Source organism: Schistocerca piceifrons, chromosome 6 (genome assembly GCF_021461385.2).
Source record: "Schistocerca piceifrons isolate TAMUIC-IGC-003096 chromosome 6, iqSchPice1.1, whole genome shotgun sequence".
NCBI classification, from domain to species: Eukaryota; Metazoa; Arthropoda; class Insecta; order Orthoptera; family Acrididae; genus Schistocerca; species Schistocerca piceifrons.
In genome coordinates, this window is record NC_060143.1 from 322,622,908 (window position 1) to 322,646,734 (window position 23,827).

The following is a 23,827-nucleotide window of genomic DNA, read 5'->3' on the forward strand; positions in this document are numbered from 1 at the left end:
CATCCAGTTAATTAATGCAATCCGGCACAGGCATAGTCAATTGCTCTACAAATCATTGGAAAATATCAGGGGTACTAGCCACACTAAAAGGAAGATGCAAATATTGACAGAGACCAAAAGGAGTATTCAAAATGAGAACTTGCTGAGACTGTTCGTCCACAGGAACCTGCAGATAAGCCTCAGACAAGTCAATTTTAGATAAGTACTGGCCACCTGATATTTTGCCAACAGCTCCTCCTGGTGTGGGAGAGGATATCTATCCATGATCAATTGCACATTGTCAGTAGTACTGAAGTTGCCACAGAGGTGAAGTTTCCCTGATGGTTTCCATAGTACAATTCGTGGAGATGACCATTCACTAGCCATAACAGATTGTGTGGTGTCACAAGGCTTAGGCCTGTCCCACCCCTCATTAAATTGACCAAGACTTATACGAATAATTGTAAGAACAGTTATTATTATTATGTTCTTTAAGTTTGTTTTTGGGTTTTCAGAAATACTGTGGGAAGAAAGTTTATTTATGTTGCAGATAACATGGAAGACATTGCCCAACGATCACCACGAAAGTACGATGTAGCGGCAAGTGGGCAAGGAATAAAACGAATGCTGCAAACTACTGTGAGCCATGGAAGAGCCTGGGCCATGAGGGCATCGAGCTTCCTAGGTCGTTGTTGGGCAACATCAAAGGAAGAGATATTCTGTTTTCTATTTGTAAACTGATCGATCGAGTCTTGAAAGGTTCATGTAAAACGTATAGGTGGGTGAAACATTAGGTGGGACCTGATGCCTGTAATACTTCCACAGTTATTAAAAAGTTGTTAAACGGCAAAACCAATAGTTCATCATTTATATAGATAAAAAGTAGTAAAGATATAGGAAAGGAAGAATTGCAGCGTCAGAACGAAAAGTGATACATCGCTCAGCAACGAAGAAGGATGTAAACAGTGGACGTTACGTGGTGAAAACAAATCAACTGATAAAATAGTAAGTCTGTAATTAAGCATAAGCTGTGTAACACTGCAATTGTACCAACCCTAGAGATTGCAGTCTGCCTAATTCTGCTTTCACTTGATCTTTCAGGGTGACATAAATAGGATGTGAACAATAAACATGGGGGCAAGCCATAGATTTCAAAGAAACATGAGCAGAAAAATTCAGCACACACCCGCAGCACCTGTGACAACCTGTAGTCAGAGCACTTTGTGAAAAACACTCAACTTGATAAAAAATTTGGGAGACGTCACACGCACTGGAGACACAGTTTACATCCTTGTCTGTATCCTGAGCAACCTTCAGTGAATGACACACTGAAGTGATGTGGCTTTTCTTCTGGCAATCATTACAAGTATCCCAGCATTTAGGCCATGCTGGATGTTGGACAAAACAGGATAAGATAGAAACAGAGAACACTGATGCTGGTACTTCAGCCTAGATCTGCTCAGTGCTGAGCCTGCATGTTTATCACTGCCTCCACATGTTAACAAGACAAAAGAATCATACAGGAGATGTGACATAAGTGACACACAGAGCAACTGATGTGAGCAGTACAAACTAAAAGAACATAGTGAGAGTGAGTCAGTGCTGCTCTGCATGTTTAAAGATGTGAGTCGTCAGTAGGTGGTGCAGAGGAGACTATGTCAAGTGCACGCTTCCTACACGTGGACTCTAGTGTCTAGCCCACGCTGATACAGTTGGCAGTTGATTTAAATACATACACTTGGTGATACTACACTCAGTGCACTCAAATTCACACACACTAGCAGCAGAATACAGCACAAACAATCATTCTTCCCATGCTCCACATACGAATGGAACAGGAAGAAGCCCTAATAACTGATACAATGGGACGTACCCTCTGCCATGCACTTCATGGTGGTTTGCAGAGTATAGACATAGATGTAGATGTTGATTTAGATTCAGAATCTATCTGTAACATTATTAAACAAGAAACAAATAAAAATAGTGACCTAAACAGAACTGAACCCCAGAAAATAGTTCTGGGAGAAATGGTGACACTTTCAAACCAATATCTACAAAATTCATTGATTAACCCCCCACCCCCAGTGGCTACAAACACTAAACCCAGCAATAAACAACCAAATACAGATGCATTACATTTGCTTGGACAGACACTGCATGCATCACCAACAGCCATTAATTTCAAAAAATATCACCCATGCACATTACAAAATTCATCAGGTCACTAAAAACTACTAAACTTGTAATCAGTCAGTGACTCAGAGGATAATTCTTTGCAAACTTAAATGTTGCGTCATATCTACCATCTTCAGAACTGGGAAAAAGTAAACCACCTCTGAATACCGACCTATGTAACTTCTTCCAATATTTTTCAAAAATGTTTGAGAAAGTAGCCTACAATAGAGTACTGACTCATTTAACTGAGTAAAGCTTGTTAACTGCCTCATAGTTCAGCATTTTTGAAGGATTATCCACAAATAGAGCCATACAGGACTTCACAAATGAAGCCCTTGAAGAGCTATTCAAAAATTATTATCCTGTTGGTGCAGTTTGTTGCCTAGATGAAGCCTCACTGACAGCCCATCACAGGCATGAAACTAACATCTGAAGGGGGACTGTAACAAGTGAGCTCTCACGAGGATTAGTATTTGGTCCAGCCTTGTTCTTAAACCACATAAATGAACTTACAATTACTTTAAAGGATGGTTCTAAAGCTTCACTGTTTGATGATGATACAAGTATACTAATCAAGGGTCCAAACTCAACCTTATGAGACACAGCTCAGGTGGAAGCTGAACATGCCTACAAGCAGTTCACAACAAACAGCTGAAGTCTTAAGCCGAACTAAGATTTAAATAGTTACAGCAAAAAACACAAAAATAATTTCCCTGCAAACTTTGCCTCCTTGTCTAGTTCTGAGAATCTAGATATGTACTCTGGTGGGAAGACAGTCAACAAGCTCCTCTCTCCCATAAAGCAATAAATTGGAAACCCAATTTATAAAACCTCATTAGCTATTTGCCTTACGAATTATCTGAATACCTAGAGTCAAGGACTGCAAAGTTCTGTTAGCAGCAGTTTGTTATAAAGCTGTATGAGAAGCAGTAAGAACTCAGTCAGTACTTACAATGTAAATAGTACCATTATAATCACATAAATATTATGTTAGCAATAGCAGATAAACAGCAGCTCTATAGTACAATTGAGCAGGCAGCAGCTTTTTTCGGCATAGGAAATTTCTTTCTAATTTAATAGAATAAATTTAGATGGAGTATGCATTACTAGTGTCAAGCAGTATAATAAAGTTCCTTGTTAATACAGTATACAGATAAAGTTTCTATGACTTCCTAGCTGTTTGGTACGTTATGCTTTGGCTATTTTCACATTCCTGAAGGTTCTCCTTCTTTATGGAATCTGCAGAAGACAATGAAGCAATAAATTAACAAATGAACAAATTTCAGAGTACAATGCTGGCATACACTAACGCTGAAGTGGGCTATGGTGAGTGGTTTATGTGGTATGCTGTTAGAAACCTTACGACAGTTAGTTCACAGCTCAAGATCAAAATGTTCCATTTGACCAAAAAGATATGTAATGATAATCAAATTCATTATTGTAATAAAACATGTATTAACAATCAACCCAGGGGAAAAGGTACACATACTTTCTGTTTCATAGAAAAATGGGATAGTAGGAATACCATTTATTGTGCACCAAGAGAAGGCAACTTTCATGTTGTGTTAAGATGATTTGTGGAGATTGTCAGCCTTAAAGAGTTGGTTAAAAATATTGAAGTTATATTTTTAAAGAGCAAAAAGACTGTTACATACTGAGCTCTCAGCCAGAGCCTTCTGAAGGAAAACCCCCACATGTTTACTCAAGCCGGCACATATCATGCACACATTACCACTATCTCTGGCCACTCTTACCAAACTAGCAATCAGCAATCTGGAGTGGGGTAGGGAAGGGGGAGGGATGGTAGGGCATGGGTGGTGAAGTGAACAGCACTGTCTGACAAGAGCGTGCTGGGACTACAATGCAGCAGGACAAGGCTGCCAGATGCTGCTTGAGACTGTGGGAGACGGGAGCTGGGATTGGGGGAGGGGCAGGAGCAAGAAGAAAAGGAGAAGAGCAGAGAGAGAAAAAGACTGGAGGGTGCACTGGCAGAGAGCAGCAAACAGTGAGGGTGAGGGGACGTATTGGGAGTAGGTCATAGGACAGAGAGGGCGAAACTGTTGGGTGGAAGGTGTGCGTACAGTAGGTTATTGCAGGTTGAGGCTGGGATAATTTCAGAGTGGAGAATGTATTTTAAGGATAACTCCCATCTGCACAGTTCAGAAAATATGGTGGTGGAGAAGAGGATTCAGATGGCCCGGGTTGTGAAGCAGCCACTGAAATCAAGCATGTTAGATTCAGCTGCATATTGTGTAACAAGGTGGTCCACTTTGCCCTTGGCCACAGTTTGGGGTTGCCAATTAATTCCAGTGGACAGTTAGTTGCTAGTCATACCAACATAAAAACCTGTGCAATGACTGCAGGAGAACTGGTATATGACATGCACAGCTTTTTGTATTGGTACAACTACCAACCAGCTGACCACCAGGATGAATGGCCACCATTAAATTGTGGCCAAGAGCAAAGTGAACAATCCTGTGGCATAACATGCAGCTGAACATAAAATATTTGACTTAAACAACTGCTTCACAACTTGGGCCATCTGAATCCTCTCCTCCACCACCAGCTTTTCTGAACTCAACAGATGGGAGTTATCCTCATAACAGAGCCTCCTCTCCAGAAATTACTCCAGCCTCAACCTGCAATAACCTACTGTCCCCACACACTCCACCCAACAGTTTCCACCCCCACTGTCCTATCATCTTCTCCCAATTAATGCCTCCCCACCCTCATTGTTTGCCGCGGTCCATCAACCCATCCTCTCCATTTCCATTCCCCGTTCCCCCCTCTTCCCCCACAGCTTCGCGATGCTGCATCTGGCAGCCTTATCCACCTGCTGCCTTCTAATCCCTGCGTGCTCTGTCACACAGTACTCTTCTCCTCCTCCCCCCCTCCACCCCCTCCCATATCCTGATATCCATCCCCCTTCCCTGCCGCACTTCAGATTGCTGCCCGTACTGAGCTGCAGACAGGCATATTGGCATTAGCAAGATAGCAGTCCTGAGATTCCAAAACTTTTGAGAATGTTTATATTTTAAGCATTATGTCTAAATATTTTTGTAATTTCACATTTGCTATTGTGATTTTTCATTTATTTTATGTATCTGGAATTATATTAATATGCTATGCTAATTAGCAACACCAATATTTAAACTTTTTTAAAATCATTATCGAATAATGTTTGAGTTAGTTGAATCAAAGTTTAATAATAATGCGCATAATTTTTTGCGATCCTATGCACTCAGGCATCATTTACGTTTTTGAATTATGATAATCAGAGTAATGTAACTATGATAGAAACTGATTCATAGATTCTAAAACTGCTACTTCCCATCAAATCACAGGGAATTTTGAAATTTATTCCAGGGGGCTTAAATTTCCCATCAAAACTAGAAGTAGATATTTCACTAATAAATATCCTCCCCCCGCCCCCCCCCCCCCCACACACACACACACACACAAAGAAAAAATCCCTGTAACATTAACTACAGCATTGGTATCTATAAGGCAAGGATGATTAGATATTTAAAAGACTGAAGTGTCTTTCGTGTTATCTTCACTCGTAACCAGCAGAGAGTATTTATACTCTATGGACCAACTGCACCAAAATCGGTTACAAAGTAAGATAACCAAGAGTACCGTGGTCAAGCTTAAAGCTTAACTGTGATTAAGTTGTCACTACACTGCAGCAACATTAAATGCCTTTTCAGACTGTTTTCATAATATGGAGACTGCACTATGGAGAGCAAGAAAAGGACACACAATTTCTCTAAAATTGAACCTGAAATCCTTTAAGAACTGGTTGGCAGTAATGAAACAATATGAGAGTGCAAAAAAATATGGTAGTACTGTTGTTTTTTGTGGATTACACCTTATTCCCACAGATAAAATGGGGAATCTCCTTTCCCAAAAACCACACTCTCTCTCTCTACACTGTTCATTGTTCGAATGTGAGACCTGTTGTATTAGTGTTATGCTTCCCTCTGTGGATTTGAAAGTGGTGTCAATATGTATAGTCCACATGCGAAGCCATTATTCCCTTGTAAGTGGCTTACTGGTATTTTCCCATTTTCAAACTGGGCTCTGCAAGTGTAGTTATGAAATACTGTACTGTCGTGCACAGAGCCAAGCCACTGAGCCACATTATTAAATAGTGATCACTGACAGTTTGGCAGTAAATATTATTTTCTATTGTGGAAAAGTTCCGTATTATGTTTGCCAGGAGGCAGAATCTTCATGTGAGGGCAATCTAGTGTAGCACTGACTCCAAGAAATCCAGCCAGTATGCTGAAATCATCCATCGTGGGTTGTAATACTGCTTATTTAATGCACCAGTTGCATATTCCCTTAATGTCAATAGAATCTGTTCATGGGTGAGACATCTTTATTTCATCATCATCATCATCATCATCATCATCATCATCATTTAAGACTGATTATGCCTTTCAGCGTTCAGTCTGGAGCATAGCCCCCTTATAAAATTCCTCCATGATCCCCTATTCAGTGCTAACATTGGTGCCTCTTCTGATGTTAAACCTATTACTTCAAAATCATTCTTAACCGAATCCAGGTACCTTCTCCTTGGTCTGCCCCGACTCCTCCTACCCTCTACTGCTGAACCCATGGGTCTCTTGGGTAACCTTGCTTCTCCCATGTGTGTAACATGACCCCACCATCTAAGCCTGTTCGCCCTGACTGCTACATCTATAGAGTTCATTCCCAGTTTTTCTTTGATTTCCTCAATGTGGACACCCTCCTGCCATTGTTCCAATCTACCAGTACCTGCAATCATCCTAGCTACTTTCATATCCGTAACCTCAACCTTGTTGATAAGGTAATCTGAATCCACCCAGCTTTTGCTCCCATACAACAAAGTTGGTCGAAAGATTGAACAGTGCACAGATAACTTAGTCTTGGTACTGACTTCCTTCTTGCAGAAGAGAGTAGATGGTAGCTGAGTGCTCACTGCATTAGCTTTGCTACACCTCGCTTCCAGTTCTTTCACTATGTTGCCATCCTGTGAGAATATGCATCCTAAGTACTTGAAACTGTCCACCTGTTCTAACTTTGTTCCTTCTATTTGGCACTCAACCGGTTTATATTTCTTTCCCACTGACATTACTTTCGTTTTGGAGATGCTAATCTTCATACCATAGTCCTTACATTTCTGATCTAGCTCTGAAATATTACTTTGCAAACTTTCAATCGAATTTATTTTGATAAATAAAAAAGTCCAACCTATCATAGATTTGACCTGATACCCACCACGCTATTTCTTTTGAAAAATGGTTTCTTCATAATCTTTGAAAGGATTTCTGCTTTCCACAAGTGCACCAACACAGTTGTGATGATTATCTACATGGTCAACATGTAACGTTTCTTCATCCTCTATGCCATCTAAAACATCAAAATGCACCCCCATGTTATGTGTTTACTTTATTTTAATTGCAATCAATTCAAGATAGTCGACCCTCCAACCCCACTAAACTTTGACCATGACAACACCCCCAATTAACTTTAATTGAGGTTGGTGCCACTGAATTTTGCGTTGACCAGGGTTTAGTGCCAACTTGACTGCAGTTAATTTTTAATCAATGTTGGTGCAGTTGGCCCTATGAGAATAAGGTGAGATTGAGGTCAAATGAGAGTTTACTAGTTGTAGATTCTGAGGGTTATCTGCCGCAACAGGTTTTTAATTGTGATGAGATGGGTCTATTCTGGAAAAAGATGTCGAAGCGTACCTCTTATAACAGCAGTGGAGAATGAATTGCCTGGTCACAAGCCAATGAAAGACCATCTCAAACAGCTATTTTGTGCCAATGCAAGTGGTGATTTGAAAACTAAACAGCTGTTCATTTATCATTCAGGAACTCCATGAGCCTTAAAGAAGTCCAGATGAGCAGTTAAATGTGATGTGGAGCTCCAACAACAAGGCTTGGGTGACACATTATCATTTTTGTGATAGGATCAATGAAATGTTTGGTCCTTCAGTGAAAAAATATTTGCTGAGATGAATCTGCCACTCCATGTTTTGCACGTTATGCACAACATTCGTGCCGATTCTGCAGGCCTACAAGACCACCTCCTCGAAGAATTTCAGTTCATCAAAATCCAATTTCTGCCTCCCAACACCACTCTGTTATTCCAGTCTATGGACCAAAAGATTATTTCTAACTTTAAGAAGCTATACACTAAGGTACTCTTTGACCATTGCTTTGAGTTGACATGAACTACCAATCTCACTCTCAGAGAGTTTTGGAAATACCACTTGTACATTGTTGCCTCCATCAAGATGACCAGAAAGGCATTGGAAGGCATTACCAAGAGAACTCTCACTTCTGCCTGGAAGAAGCTTTGGTCTGAGTGTGTTATGGAATGTGACTCTGAAGCATTTGAGTCAGTGCCAGTGGAGCCTATAGTCAACGGGATTGTATATTTGAACAAGAGCATGGGACCAGAAGTGGACAACAATGATATCAATGAGCCTGTAAAAGATCAAAGCCAAGAAATGACCACCGAAGAGCTTATGGAGTTGCAGTTTGCTTCATAGCAGGAAGTTGTGGGGAGGAGTTCTCCAGAGGTGGAGGTGGAGGAGGTAACTGCAAAGTAGCAACCTTCTGGCACAATAAGAGAAATGCTGAAAGTATGGGAGTCAGTTGCACCATACACTGAAAATCATCACCCTAATACAGCAGTGGCTATGCACACTACAAATTTATTTGTTGACTATCCTGTGTTGCATTTTCATCAAGTGTTGAAGCATCAGCTGAAACAAATGCCTATAGATAGCTTCCTAGTAAAAAAGAATTAGTTACGTATTGTGAATAATACAGTACATAATATTGTATGTATACCTTTCTTTGAATGAATGGCATGAATAAGATAAAACTTTTAGTACTTTTTCTGCATCGAATGCATTATCGTATTTTACATATTTTATATGGGATAAATTGTTGCGCTTAACAAGAGTTTCGCATTATGAGTAAGATTCTGGAACGAATTATGCTCATTACGCGAGGTTCCGCTATATATAGATAGACCATCTCTAGGTTTTAATGAGTGAGTTTGTGAGCATCAAAATATGTAAGACAAATGACCATTACTTTTCACTGCATTGACTTAGAAACTTAATTTTTTTGCCCCACCAAGGGACTGCAGACTGTAGTATTTGATAAAATTTAAACTTTATGCCTCAAGCTGTTCCTGAGAACAAGTAGTCTTAACAGACAGACAGGCAGAGAGATGGACAGCAATAGATACTATATGGATTCCGTTTTTACCGATTCAGGTATGGAACCCTAAAAACAGCTTTTTTACACAACTGATTCCTATAAAATTAATTAAATTATGAAATATGAGGAAATATTGTTGGTTCTGCTGCTTTTATATCAATTGCAAGTTTTTGATGTGTTGTTGTAGTCTTCAGTCCTGAGACTGGTATGATGCAGCTCTCCATGCTACTCTATCCTGTGCAAGCTTCTTCATCTCCCAGTACCTACTGCAGCCTACATCCTTCTGAATCTGCTTAGTGTATTCATCTCTTGGTCTCCCTCTATGATTTTTACCCTCCACGCTGCCCTCCAGTACCAAATTGGTAATCCCTTGATGCCTCAGAACATGTCCTACCAACCGATCCATTCTTCTAGTCAAGTTGTGCCACAAACTCCTCTTCTCCCCAATTCTATTCAATACCTCCTCATTAGTTATGTGATCTACCCATCTAATCTTCAGCATTCTTCTGTAGCACCACATTTCGAAAGCTTCTATTCTCTTCTTGTCCAAACTATTTATTGTCCATGTTTCGCTTCCATATATGGCTACACTCCTTACAAATACTTTCAGAAACGACTTCCTGACACTTCAATCAATATTCGATGTTAACAAATTTCTCTTCTTCAGTAACGCTTACCTTGCCATTGCCAGACTACATTTTATATCCTCTCTACTTCGACTATCATCAGTTATTTTGCTCCCCAAATAGCAAAACTCCTTTATTATTTTAAGTGTCTCATTTCCTAATCTAATTCCCTCAGCATCACCCGATTTCATTCGACTACATTCCATTCTCCTCGTTTTGCTTTTGTTGATGTTCATCTTATACCTTCCTTTCAAGACACTGTCCATTCCATTCAACTGCTCTTCCAAGTCCTTTGCTGTCTCTGACAGAATTACAATGTCATCAGCAAACCTCAAAGTTTTTATTTCTTCTCCATGGATTTTAATACCTTCTCTGAACTTTTCTTTTGTTTCCTTTACTGCTTGCTCAATACACAGATTGAATAGAATCAGGGAGAGGCTACAACCCTGTCTCACTCCCTTCCCAACCACTGCTTCCCTTTCATGCCCTTGACTCTTATAACTGCCATCTGGTTCCTGTGCAAATTGTAAAGAGTCTTTCACTCCCTGTATTTTACCCCTGCCACCTTCAGAATTTGAAAGAGAGTATTCCAGTCAACATTGTCAAAAGCTTTCTCTAGAAACGTTGGTTTGCCTTTCCTTAATCTTTCTTCTAAGATAAGTCGTAGGGTCAGTATTGCCTCACGTGTTCCAACATTTCTACGGAATCCAAACTGATCTTCCCCGAGGTCGGCTTCTACCAGTTTTTTCATTTGTCTGTAAAGAATTAGCGTTAGTATTTTGCAGCTGTGACTTATTAAACTGATAGTTCGGTAATTTTCACATCTGTCAACACCTGCTTTCTTTGGGATTGGAATTACTATATTCTTCTTGAAGTCTGAGGGAATTTCACCAGTCTCATACATCTTGCTCACCAAGTTTTGTCAGGACTGGCTCTCCCAAGGCTGTCCGTGGTTCTAATGGAATGTTGTCTACTCCCGGGGCCTTGTTTAGACTTAGGTCTTTCAGTGCTCTGTCAAACTCTTCACGCAGTATCATGTCTCCCATTTCCTCTTCATCTATCTCCTCTTCCAATCCCATAATATTGTCCTCAAGAACATCGCCCCTGTATAGACCCTCTATATATTCCTTCCACCTTTCTGCTTTCCCTTCTTCGCTTAGAACTGGGTTTCCATCTGAACTCTTGATATTCATGCAAGTGGTTCTCTTTTCTCCAAAGGTCTCTTTAAGTTTCCTGTAGGCAGTATCTATCTTACCGCTCGCGAGATAAGCCTCTACATCCTTTACATTTGTCCTCTAGCCATCCCTGCTTAGCCATTTTGCACTTCCTGTCGAGATATAATTTTCAAAATAAATTATTAATTATTTTCATATATTTAAGTAAAAATTTGTAAGTTGCACCATCTGTAAGTTAAGCACCCAAAAGGGGAGGAGAAAATGAAATGGGTTGAGAGGGTATATGATGTTATTTCAGTGATTACAAAATTAAGCCAAATTTACAAAGAACTTATCAGTATGATCCCATTTACCAGTATGACACTGCAACCCCTCTGGCCCAGGTGAATGCACTGTTTCAGTTGGGAAGGGTGTTTTACAGCAGTTGCATCCCATCCTATTCGTATCCCAAGGTAAGCTGGCCCACCACTGTTAACAGGTCCTTGATGTTCTGGACACTATCAATTGGACAGAAGTTAAATCCGACATGGTCCCCCACATCTTTTATTAGGGACAAATCTGGGAATCTCACCAGTCACAGGAATACCTCAACATCATGCAGACAATTCATAGAAACATGATGCCATGTATCAACAAGCATTGTCCTGTTGAAAAATGGCACCACAATGCTGTCATGTGAGAGGTAACGCATGATGATGCAGCATGTCCATGATGTACCATTGTGCAATTAGAGCTTCTTCAGTCACTACCAGCTGTGACCTCAAGTGAAACCTAAAGGGCTCCGGACATCATGATGCAATGAGTAACACTGCTGTGCATTTCCAAAACATATCACACTAGCCAACAATGATCATCTGGGATAGTGCGGAATCACAATTCAATGCTGAACACAATGTCATTCATTAGCAGTCCATGCTTCCTAATCACACCACTCCAAAGAGAATTGTTTGTGTTGTGATGTTAATAGCGGCCTACGCATGGGACAGTAATTCCCTGGTCCTGCTGCTGCTAGTCTATGACCAATGGTACAGGATGACACAAAGAGATTCAGGTAGTCACTTTTTATGCCATGTAATGTATTTGTAAACATTCATCCATATGCAACATACATTCAATGTCAAAACTGTAGCAGAATGAAAAATCATTTGTTATCATATAAATGTAATATTATGTACAATTTCAAAAATACGAGTAATTATTTATAAATATCTCAGTTGGTGCTGTCAGTACAAAAAATTACTAAGCCAGTAACCTTGTCAAGGTACATATGAGTATGAGTCAGTAAACAGCACAATCAGTCAGTAAAATGTGTGTATGCACAGTCATCAATACCATTCATTAAAATCAATAAATAAAGATATTAATATAATAGAGGGAAACATTCCCCGTGGGAAAAATATATCTAAAAACAAAGATGATGTGACTTACCAAACGAAAGCGCTGGCAGGTCGATAGACACACAAACAAACACAAACATACACACAAAATTCAAGCTTTCACAACAAACTGTTGCCTCATCAGGAAAGAGGGAAGGAGAGGGAAAGACGAAAGGATGTGGGTTTTAAGGGAGAGGGTAAGGAGTCATTCCAATTCCGGGAGCAGAAAGACTTACCTAAGGTAAGTGAAACATGGGCATGTCCAAACCTAAGGAGCTCACTTGCAATGGCATCTGAGAGCAACTTTTATCCTGTAGTGTGCCACCCAAAAAACTGAGTTTTATGGAGACATGTTTGTCATCCTCAACAAGAAAAGTATTAGCTGTGGCAACAGTACTTGGCAGGAAAAGGGTCCGAAAATCTTGTCTGTAAACCTATTAACAGTCAAAGAACCATTTCATACAACATGGAGGTATGTATGTCTGCTGTGCTGATTTCTGACCATACCATCAGATTATCATCATGATTTTGGAATGTTTTGCACAAACATTTGGGGTCATTTTATGTTCAATACTATGTCAAATATCAACAAGGCAGTTATTATTATTATTATTATTATTATTACTATTACTATTACTATTACAGTCATGAACGGCCTGAGACTTAATGTCCTATTACTAACATAATCAAGATTTGCCTCAGAAGAAAACGGTCTGTAAACAAAATTTGGTTGACCAATATTTTATTTGCCTTCCTTACCATATTCACATAAAACACAGATGATAATACCTACAGCAATCTCTAAAACTAATTTCCCTAGAAACATAATGAAGTGTCACTTCTATAAAATACATGCCATTGAATAATTCCATTACAATATAGTTTGTAATTACAGTTTATGGAGCAACCAGATTATATTGTGAACACATTTACTCCCTCTATTACAAATAAAACCTGTGAAAGCCATTATATTATGCCACTAGAAAATAAGTTTCTGTGGAAACTAGTTCTTGAGAATATGATGTAAAGACAGAGTATTCCACCTGAAATGTCACAAATGCCTTGGATATTGACATGTCACCTTCATCTCCCTATAGTGCAAATTCTTGTCCCCAATCCATATTATTTTCCAAACTGTTGTTGAAGGCTAAAATGTACAGTAAATATCAATTTATATTATCCTCCAAAGCTGCTTATTATATAAATCTTATCTGTATGTCTTGTGGAATCATGAAAAATATACTGTGCCTGACAGGTTGACATTTCAGTATTGAGTGGGGATTTCTCTGAACAGTAACTGTTTATTCTGAAGGTAATGGCAATGCTTCAAAAGTTCAAACCAACTAACCTACATATTTCTTTACATTTATACTCCATTTTCAATTGTAGGTACTGTATTATTATCACTATTATCCCTTCTATTCCCTAGCAGATAGAGTGGCAGAAAAACAATTCTGTGGCCACTTCTGTATGAGCCTAAATTACACTTATTTTACCCTCACAGTCACAATTAAGGCATCAGAGTACCAATACTTCAGGATTTCGTATGGCATTACAACATGCCTTTTCTCCATATGTACTGGTGCTAACAGTTTCCCAAAACCTTATCATTTGGCTAAGGAGATGGCTCTTTATGAATAATCCATCATCTCAATGAAGTAGTGGTCCTGTCTGAAAACCTCAACTACCACTGTCAATAATGTGCACTAAATCTTAACCTATGCTACTATTTTGAAAACCTTATTGTGGGCATAACTCTAACGTATGAAATGCAGCTAATTAAGTAAGAAGTAAGTGTAAGAATGTAGGTTTCTGGCACATTAAAATTGAGTACTGGACTGGAACTTGAACTCAGAACTTAGCAGCTAAGATGTTTTCACTCTGCTCCAGAGTAAGAGATGCATCCTGGAAGCTTAACAATGTTTTCTTCTGTTGTGTAAACAATTCACACATAAAAATCTTCAAAGCTAGTAATGACCTATATATTGGTTATGTAGTCATGAGTTTTCTTACCTGCACTCATGGTTTCACCATCACTGCCATTTATATGACTCTTGTTCACAACTGTCTTATCCAGTTTTGTGAAAATGCCATCTTCGTCAAATTCTTTTTCATCAGACCGGAGATAAAGATCTGCTTTCCGTATAGCTCTTTCATGATCTTGAGAATTTTTTGAGGCTAATCCTTTCACAATGTCCCCTAAAACAATAAAGAATGGTGACAGGTACAATGGAACACTAGTAATCTGGATGGTAAACCACAAATATCTTAGGGACACACTAATAATCCAAAGCCATAGCAGAAAATAACCATGAAAAAACAGCACACAACTTATAGCAGTATGAGACCTAGGTTTTACCCTGGAACATATAAAATAGAATGGTATCTCAAAAACTTTATGATAACACAACTGCTTAGAAGTAGAAAGTAAAACAGAATGAGAACATAGCCGTGAGAAAGAAATGAAGGGATGCTGCTGACAGAATTTTGTAAAGAGTGCAATTTAATCACTGTAACCACTTCATTTAAGAAACATGAAGGAAGACTGTATAAAATCTTCTGGGGATTCAAGCTTCTTCAACTCATTATAGGTCAACAAGCTTTTAACTGAGTGCACCTAGGCCATTGTCAAGTGGTAACTGACTGCTGCATGGTTGCTGACCTTGTATAGTTGTGACTCTGGCTGTGACTCTACTAAGAGTTCAGTCCACTGCCATATCTACATCTGCATCCATATTCTGTAAACCACTGTGAAGAGATAGCTGAGGGTACCTTCCATTGTAGCAGTTATTAGGGTTTCTTCCTATTCCAGTTACATTTTCAACACAGGAAGAATAACTACTTAAATGCCTCTGTATATGCTGTAAATAGTCTAATTTGGTCTTTGCAATCCCTGAAGGAGCAATACATAGGGGGTGTAGTACATTGCTAGATTCATCATTTAAAGCTGTTTCTTGGAATTTGAAATGGCTGCCAGTACAGTTTATCAGCATCTTTGTGACAGTCTCCCATGAGTCAAACACACCTGTGACCATTCACACTATTTTTTTCTGTATATGCTCATTATCCCCTACTAGTGCTATTTGGTATTGGTCCCACACATTTGAGCAACATGAAAGACAGGACACTTAGTGATTTGTAAACTGTCTCCTTTGTAGACTAACTGCATTTTCCCAATATTCTGCCAATGAAGTGAAGTCTGCCACCTGCCTCTCCTATGACTGAGCCTATGTGAACAGTCCATTTCATATCCCTACAAAGTGTTAAACCCAGGTATTTGTATGAATTAACCACTTCCAACTGTGATTCGCTGATATTATAATCATAGGGTACTACATTTTTTTGTTTCGTGAAGTGCACAATTTTACGTGTCTGAACATTTAAAGCAAGTTGCACACCTTCATACCACTTTGAAATCTTAACAAGGTCTGACTGAATACTTATGCAGATTCTTGAAACAGTGCTTCATTTCAGATAACAGCTTCATCTGTAAAGTCTGAGGATTCTACTAATATAGTCTATGAGGTCATTAATGAACAGCAAAGGTCCCAACACTTTCCGTAGGACACACCTGAAGTTAATTCTACAGCTGTCATGACTCTCCATTCAAGATAACATGTTGCACCCCTTTACCACGAAATCTTCAATTCAGCCACAGATTTCACTTGATATCCTACATGATTGTACTTTAGATAATAAGCATACATGAGGTGTTGAGTCAAATGCTTGTCAGAAATCAAGAAATCCTGCATCCACCTGAGTGCCTTGCTCTTTAGTTTCCAGGATGTCATATGAGAAAAACACAAGCTGGATATCACAACTAATATTTTCAGAATCCGTGCTAGTTAGCATGGAGGATGTCATTCTGTTTGAGATATTTAATTATGTTTGAGCTCAGAATGTTCTAAGATTCTACAGCACATAGATGTCAAGTATATTACATGGTAGTTTTGTGGATCGTTCTTGTTACCCTTATCACAGATGAGCGTGGTCTGTATTTTCTTCCAAATACTTGGCACTATTGTAATGTTTCACAAACACAACATCAGAATTCCCACCAACCAACTTTATTCCACTTCCATATGAAGGAAAGACTAAGACACTGAATGACATAGTAATCAGTACAAACACATGCAACCAAGAGTACATTAAAGCACAGTCTAACAGTGAAGTATACATGCGCTCATTGTATAGGGTTACAACACTCCTTCCTCCTTAGGAAAAATTGTTCACCACGTATATGTCATGTCCATATCTGGGCAGGCACTCAGTGACAGAGGCAGCAGAGAACGCATTGGTGGCGGTGGTGGTGGTGGCTGTAGCGGTGACAGCTGCTGCAGAGACGGAGGCAGCCCGGTGCTAACCACTCTGCCCAGTGGTGCCAGCAACCAGAACAAAGCAAGTGCAGGAGCCATAAGGTGTGTAGGTGTGTGGACTGTGCCGTGGGGCATGGGGGGGGGGGGGGGGGGGGTGGCAGCACAGACGGTGTAGGCAGGCATTGGGGTGGCGGAGTTACCGGCATACGGTAGGTCATGTGTGGACAGAAGAGATCATACTGTCGTGACACAAAGCCATCAAAGGTGTGCACAATGCATAGGTGGTGGTCCCAGCAGTGATGTATAACTGCTGGTATCCACTTAGGGCGCTTGCCAAATCAACAGTACCAGATGGCGAAGTCCGGAGAGAACTGCTGCTAGGCAGACACCAGCAGGTGGCTGGGTGTTGGCCAGAGTAGATGAAGCAGTGAATGGGGACAGCAGCCTTGAAGCAGCTCTGTCTGGCTATTGTTGCCAGCTGGAGTGAATTTATATGAGCTCAAGAACCTATTGACGGCTTTCTTGGGAGAAGATTGAGACATATTTTTTCATCTAAATTTTGAACGGACAGACCAGCCACACCGCCTTACCGATGGACTGAGGATGAAATGGAGGGGCCGTAACATTCTGGATGCCACTCTTTATATAAAAATTTTGAAAATCCTGAGACAAAATTGTGGGCCATTGTCTGTCACAAATGTATGCAGCAATCCTTCAATTGAAAAAGTCTTTGCAAGGGCTGTGACAATAGCTGTCATGGATGTGGACAGACAGTGAAACACATAAGGAAATTTTGAGAAAGTGTCAACTATTATAGGCCAAAAGGAGTTAAGAAAGCAGCCCATAAAATCAGCATGAATATACCCTCAGTGGCATTGGGAGCGAGGGGGGGGGGGGGGGGGGGGGGCGACAGACCAGTAGTGCTGCTCGATGGGAGGCACACTGTGGGCAGGCTGGCACAATACACATGGTCATTGTCAATACCCAGCTAAAATATGTGGTGGCAGGCCAGCAATTTTATACAAGAAACACCCCAATCGTCCTGGAGGAGATAGCACATGACATCCCGCCACAGTGCGGATGGACTCACAACCCTGGTCACCGATTCTTCGGTAGCCAACAGTAACTCACTATCAAGAACAGGTAAGCAGAGGTGGAGAGCATAATAATTAGAATAATTATGGGAGGGAACTGACACTCGGCCTGGTGGTTTATTCAACTAGCCCTAGTGGACATAATGAACAATCTGATGTAAGACAGGATCGGCCGTGACAGCCATCAAAATCCAAAACTGGTAATGGGAAAATGATCCAAGGTTCAACATCTAAATGGAAACACGACATTTTATGCTGATCAGATGCTGGATCAGGGCTAATCAGCAACCAAGAAAGAGCTCCACATTAGCTTGCTGTCCTGTGGAGTGGAAATGAATCTCATAGAATGACAAAACAGAGCCCAGCCTTGCAGGCAATGGGCCACTTTGTCTGGCAAAAATGCCAAAGGATGGAAAACAGAAACCGGAGGTTTATGATCAGTAATCAAATGAAATTTAGAACTGTATAGGTAAACATGAAATTGCTTTATACACTATGAGAGCACAAAACTATCTCAATAATAAAATAATTTTTCTGACAGTGTGGCCTTCTGCACATATGTAAAAATCCATACTAGGTCACCTAGGTTGTATGCTACAGGTTAGTGATGTTATGTTCACAGTCCTTGTCCTGGGAGTTTGAGATGTCCATAGATGGTTTCCTCACTATGTTTTTCTGATTTTGATTTTGACAGCTGAGCGAGCAGCTACAACCACTGTACAGTAGTGGAGAATGAGTGCAGCACATTGAAGAGTGACCACGACCAGGATACAGCAATGCGCTTTGTCCTGCAGGTTAGATGTAGTCATTTGCAGTTGACTGGTGCACACAGAACTGCCCTCTTACTTCACATCTTTCCGTATGTAGTTGTTGAACATTTCTCTTCTTTCTTTGCATTATCACACAATATATGCAGTGTGTCCACAGTGTAAACATCCCTATTGCCTTGTTCTACATTCTCCAAATGTTTTTCTGTGTGACAATCAAATAAGTGAGGGATCTGGTCGAGTCAGTGTTGTTGAAAACCTAGGATGCCATCTGACAGTTTGGAAGTGCTGAGGTCTTCCTTCCCTCTGGGTTAATCTCTTCTCATTCATTTATTCATCATGTTTATCCCACCAAGAAAGAAACTTGCATGGACATTTAGTAAGTCAAGGTACACATTAACAAACTACAAGCAACTCACTGGAATGTAATGTGTACACTGTCTTAATAATAAACTATCACTATAACAATAATGGAAATTCCTGGATGGAACAATACATAAAATACAGGAAAGGCAACCACTCAACTATAGCAAATCCATGTGTGCCATGTGTGAAGCACAGACTCACATAACACAAAACAACGTTCACACTAGTTTTCGAGCACTAACTCTTTTTTCAGCAACAAAACACACGGCCACACACACAACCACACAGACACCCAAATGTCCACTCCTGTGGCCATTGCAAGACTCTAATGCTAATTTTAATGGTAAGCCCATTAGGTGGGATACCATGAGCCACACGCGATTTTAGAAAGAGGGACTTTTGCAAGGGCAAAGGAGAATTTTCAGAATTGGTGAAGATAGAATGAGCAGGGATTCATGGTCTGATGGTTGCGGAACAAGACGAGTTATTGAAAATTTGTTAAAAAAAAGGTGGAATGTACAAACGTGAAATTTTTTTATGTTTGAAGTGTTATAACGGAAATGAATGTTATGTCCTATTGGGATAGTTCAGAAGGAAGTTCAGGAAATGGTTTAAACAAGCAGGAAGTAGTGGGGGCACATAAATAAATAAGTCTGATTGCAAATTGATACACACCACAGTAAGAAACTTGTACAGTGAGAGCATAAATAAAGTAAACATGTGCAATCTGCTAACAGTCAAGTTGGGCAGCATCAGTCAATAGAGAAGAATATGTTAAAAACTGTTCGAAAAAAGGGTGTTGTCATGAAAGCAGGTAGTTGTAGCAAGGTACTATTTAATGTGGTGGGTCGTTGCAACATGGATCATTCAGATTTTGCAACAGAGGGTGGCCAGTATGTTTTTTGTAACCATTTACTGTAGAGAAGATTGAAGTATAGAAATATTAAGGAATAAAGAATGAGCAATGAGTTGTACATAAGTAAAGAGAGACAGTAACAAAGGTAAAAGGGTATGGAAAGGAAGTGAGTCCAATCAGCAGTTTAACAATAATGAAAATTCCTGGATGAAGCAATACATAAAACACAGGAAAGGCAACCACTAGCCTATAGCCGATCAGTACCTGGAGCACAGAAAAAACATAACATGAAATAGTATTCAAACTAGCTTTTGAGCACTACTCTTTTTCCAGCAATAGTGCACGCATTCATGTACACACAAGTATACAGATATCCAAATGCACACTCCTTTGGCCATGGAAAGACTCTTACTTACGTATTATTGGGCTCCATGCATTGATCAATTACAGGTAAATGATCACTATAATGCTTAATGATATGCTTGTCCAAGTTACATTTCATGTAGTAAACTGGAAGGAAGTAACCACCTTGAAAAAGGAAAAAAAAGAAGCTGCTACTTTGAAAAAATGCAGCCCTCTCAGTTATGTCCAAGAGCTGAGTTTATCTCTTATTGATGTCCGCCCCTGGTAGCTGAGTGGTCAGCGTGACAGACTGTCAATCCTAAGGGCCCAGATTCAATTCCTGGCTGGGTCAGAGATTTTCTCCGCTCAGGGACTGGGTGCTGTGTTGTCTTAATCATCATCATTTCACCCCATCAACTCGCAAGTCGCCGAAGTGGCGTCAAATCGAAAGACTTGCACCAGGCAAGCGGTCTACCCGACGGGAGGCCCTTGTCACATGCCATCATCATCATCTCTTATTGGTAACTTAATATTTACTTGATTACATCAATGTTGTTTAAATAAAATAGTTTTACTTCTGTATCCATACTTTGCAAACCAGTGTGGAGTATACCCCATACCATTGTAACAGTTATTATGGTTCCTTCCCATTCCATTCACATATGGAGCATGGGAAGAATGACTGTCTGAATGCTTCTGTGTGTGTGTGATAATTATTCTAATCTTGTCCTCACAATCTCTATGTGAGGGATGCATAGGGGGTTGTAGTATATTTGTAGAATCATCATTTAAAGCCAGTTCTTGAAACACTGTTAGTAGACTTTCTCTGGACGATTTACATTTATCTTCAAGAGCCTGCCAATTCAGTTTCTTCAGCATCTCTGTAACGCTTTTACAAGGGTCGAACAAACCTGCGACCATTTGTGCTGCCCTTCTCTGTATACAGTCAATATTCCCCATTAGTCCTATTTGTTACAGGTCCCACACAATTGAACAATATTCTAGACTGGCTCAGGGTTACACAGGTGATTTGTAAGCAATCTCCTTTGTAAACTGACTGCACTTCCCCAGTATTCTACCAATAAAGCAAAGTCTACCACCTGCTTTACACACAACTGAGCCTATGTGATCATGCCATTTCATATTCCTAAAAAGTGTTACACTGGTATTTGTACAAGTTGGTCGATTTCAAATGTGACTCATTGACATGATAGTCATAGGATACTACATTTTTTTCATTTTGTGAAATGCACAGTTTTATATTTCTGAACATTTAAAGTAAGTTGCCAATCTTTGAATTATTTTGAAATCTTATTAGAAAGCTATACAATAAACAATGCTGCTTATCATGTGGCTACAATAACTTTTCAATACTTGAGTCTAGATATTCAGGAAATGTGTAAAAAAAATGTTACTAACAAGGTATATAAATAACAAAGCTGTTTCTTTTTTAACTGGTTGGGTTTTCCAATCTCTTGGTTTGTGTTAGATGGGAGCTTCATGAATACCTTTGCACCAGATAGAGCTATTGTTAAGTTGGATATTTTTATTTCAAACACCTACAAATATTTTGCTCATTGCTGTAGCTCAGCAGGAAAAGTATTCTTACAAAAGAACTGTCTGTCTTTTGAATTTACTTTCTATGCACATATTCCACAGATAAAGCTAATACTGGAGGCTACTATGACACATACTTTTTTTAAAATCAGCATAAAATATTCCTTTCAATTTTCCCCCAACACCAATTTTCTTTTATTCTCCACCCTCCTGATAACAGAGAAAATTATTTAGAGTAAACAGTGCAATTCACAAAAGTTTGTGGGAATGAGCATGATCTGTTCTGTTCTGCTCTTGTACAACTATGCAAAAATTAAATTTTTCTGTAATATGGTGTCAATGGATATGTTTCTGGAGTTCAAAAATGCTTTTTGAATTTGGGGTAAAGGATCACAACAACTGGAGGGTGAAAATGGCTCCCTTTAATTCAATGAATATGAGCTACTTAAAATTTAATATAATTAAAGCTAATCTGGTCAGTCTGCCACTCTTGTTTTAGTTTATTGTAATACATAAGACAACAAAATTTCAGAGAAGGCATCAACTTGACAAAGCCTAGCAAACTGCAGAATTGGCTCCGAAATCTGTAGATGAGATAAACAAACTTAGCCCATCATTCAGTAAGGAACTTGTTTTCAGCTCAAACCAATCAGGATTTGAACTGAAAATGCATATGAAAGCAACCCTGTAAATGAAAGGTACCAAGAGAGCTGTATCAATATCAACTAACATCAATGCCTTAATGCAGTTGTACACATCTATTAATGTGGATGGTAAATTTGCTGGAAAGTTATTAATCGAGCTGTGAGAAGTGGAGGTGTTCTGCCTCCTACAAGTCTTTCTTGTGTGTGTGATCTTGCAAGAGCAGCAGTGAATATTTACATCACAGCAAGCAAGAGTGTGAAAAAGGGCATAAGAGAACTACAACTATGGTATGAGTACTGCTTTTGGCCAATGGCTGGTCAAAATAACATGCTTTTACTTGATTTCCAGTCTGTGTGTAAAAATCATACTCCTTTAGGGCAAACTATCCATCCTGAAAAATGTGTGACGTAATTTGTACTGCCTGGAACCACTGGACACATTCAGCTTCTAGATGTTTGTCTTTTCCATGCCTATAAAACATATTATCACATGATCTGCAGCTTTGCCTTAAAGGATAACCAGTTTCATGATAAGTTCCATGACAGGATATTTTGCATTTGGTTGCAACCCATCACATTCCATCAGTTCTCATCACACCATTATACCAATATGATTCTATATGCATTCTTTAAGAGAGGATACCTAGCTGAATGTCCCACATGGTTTGTAACTCACAAAGAGTTTGCCTCAGATCTTTATGGTGCAAACCTTTGTGATAACTGTAGTATGTAGTTTTTCATTCGGTGTTCACGGCGCAAGTTAATGGTTTGTTTTAAATATTTCTTGAATGTTGACGATGCCTATTTTGTAAAGTGTAATAGAGACATCCCATAGAAAATTTATTTCTGCACCTCCCAGACACTCCCTTTTTGTCACCCTCCTTATGCACATGGTGAGTCATTAGTAGCTAATATTTTTCCTGTCATAATTGTTAACACAACGCTTTCAAATGAGCGTCACTAAAGATTGAACTTGTGACCTTGCACTTACAGGGGTTCATTGCCAAATGTTCAGAAACCATTTGAGCTTTTTTACAGCAGTTGAAAGAGACATTCTCAGGTGCTTCCTATTGTTTTATTATGACAAAAGCATTCTGATATAATGGTTAAATCCTTTAAATCTCAGTTCAGAAGAGCTTTTCTCCCATAACGTCGATTACAGATATTGTGACCAAACTCTTTAATTGCTTTGAGCTGCAATTTTACCATACATCTACATCTGTACTCTACAAGTCACTGCATGAAGTGAAGTGAAAAGTAAACAGTGCCCCCGCCCTTCCCATTTTCCTGTTCTCCATGCAGATAGTACTCAGGGAGAATGA

At 39.5% G+C, this 23,827-nt stretch overlaps 1 protein-coding gene across 2 annotated transcripts in view; it reads right to left on the bottom strand.

The window, feature by feature from the left end:
* Positions 1–23,827, bottom strand: part of LOC124802549 (tetratricopeptide repeat protein 12-like) — a 119,032-nt gene that overhangs the window by 78,596 nt on the left and 16,609 nt on the right. For both annotated transcript variants that reach the window (XM_047263414.1, XM_047263413.1), the window contains one exon: positions 14,577–14,762. In XM_047263414.1, coding sequence (XP_047119370.1) covers positions 14,577–14,762 — 186 coding nt within the window. The remainder of the gene's footprint in view (positions 1–14,576; positions 14,763–23,827) is intronic.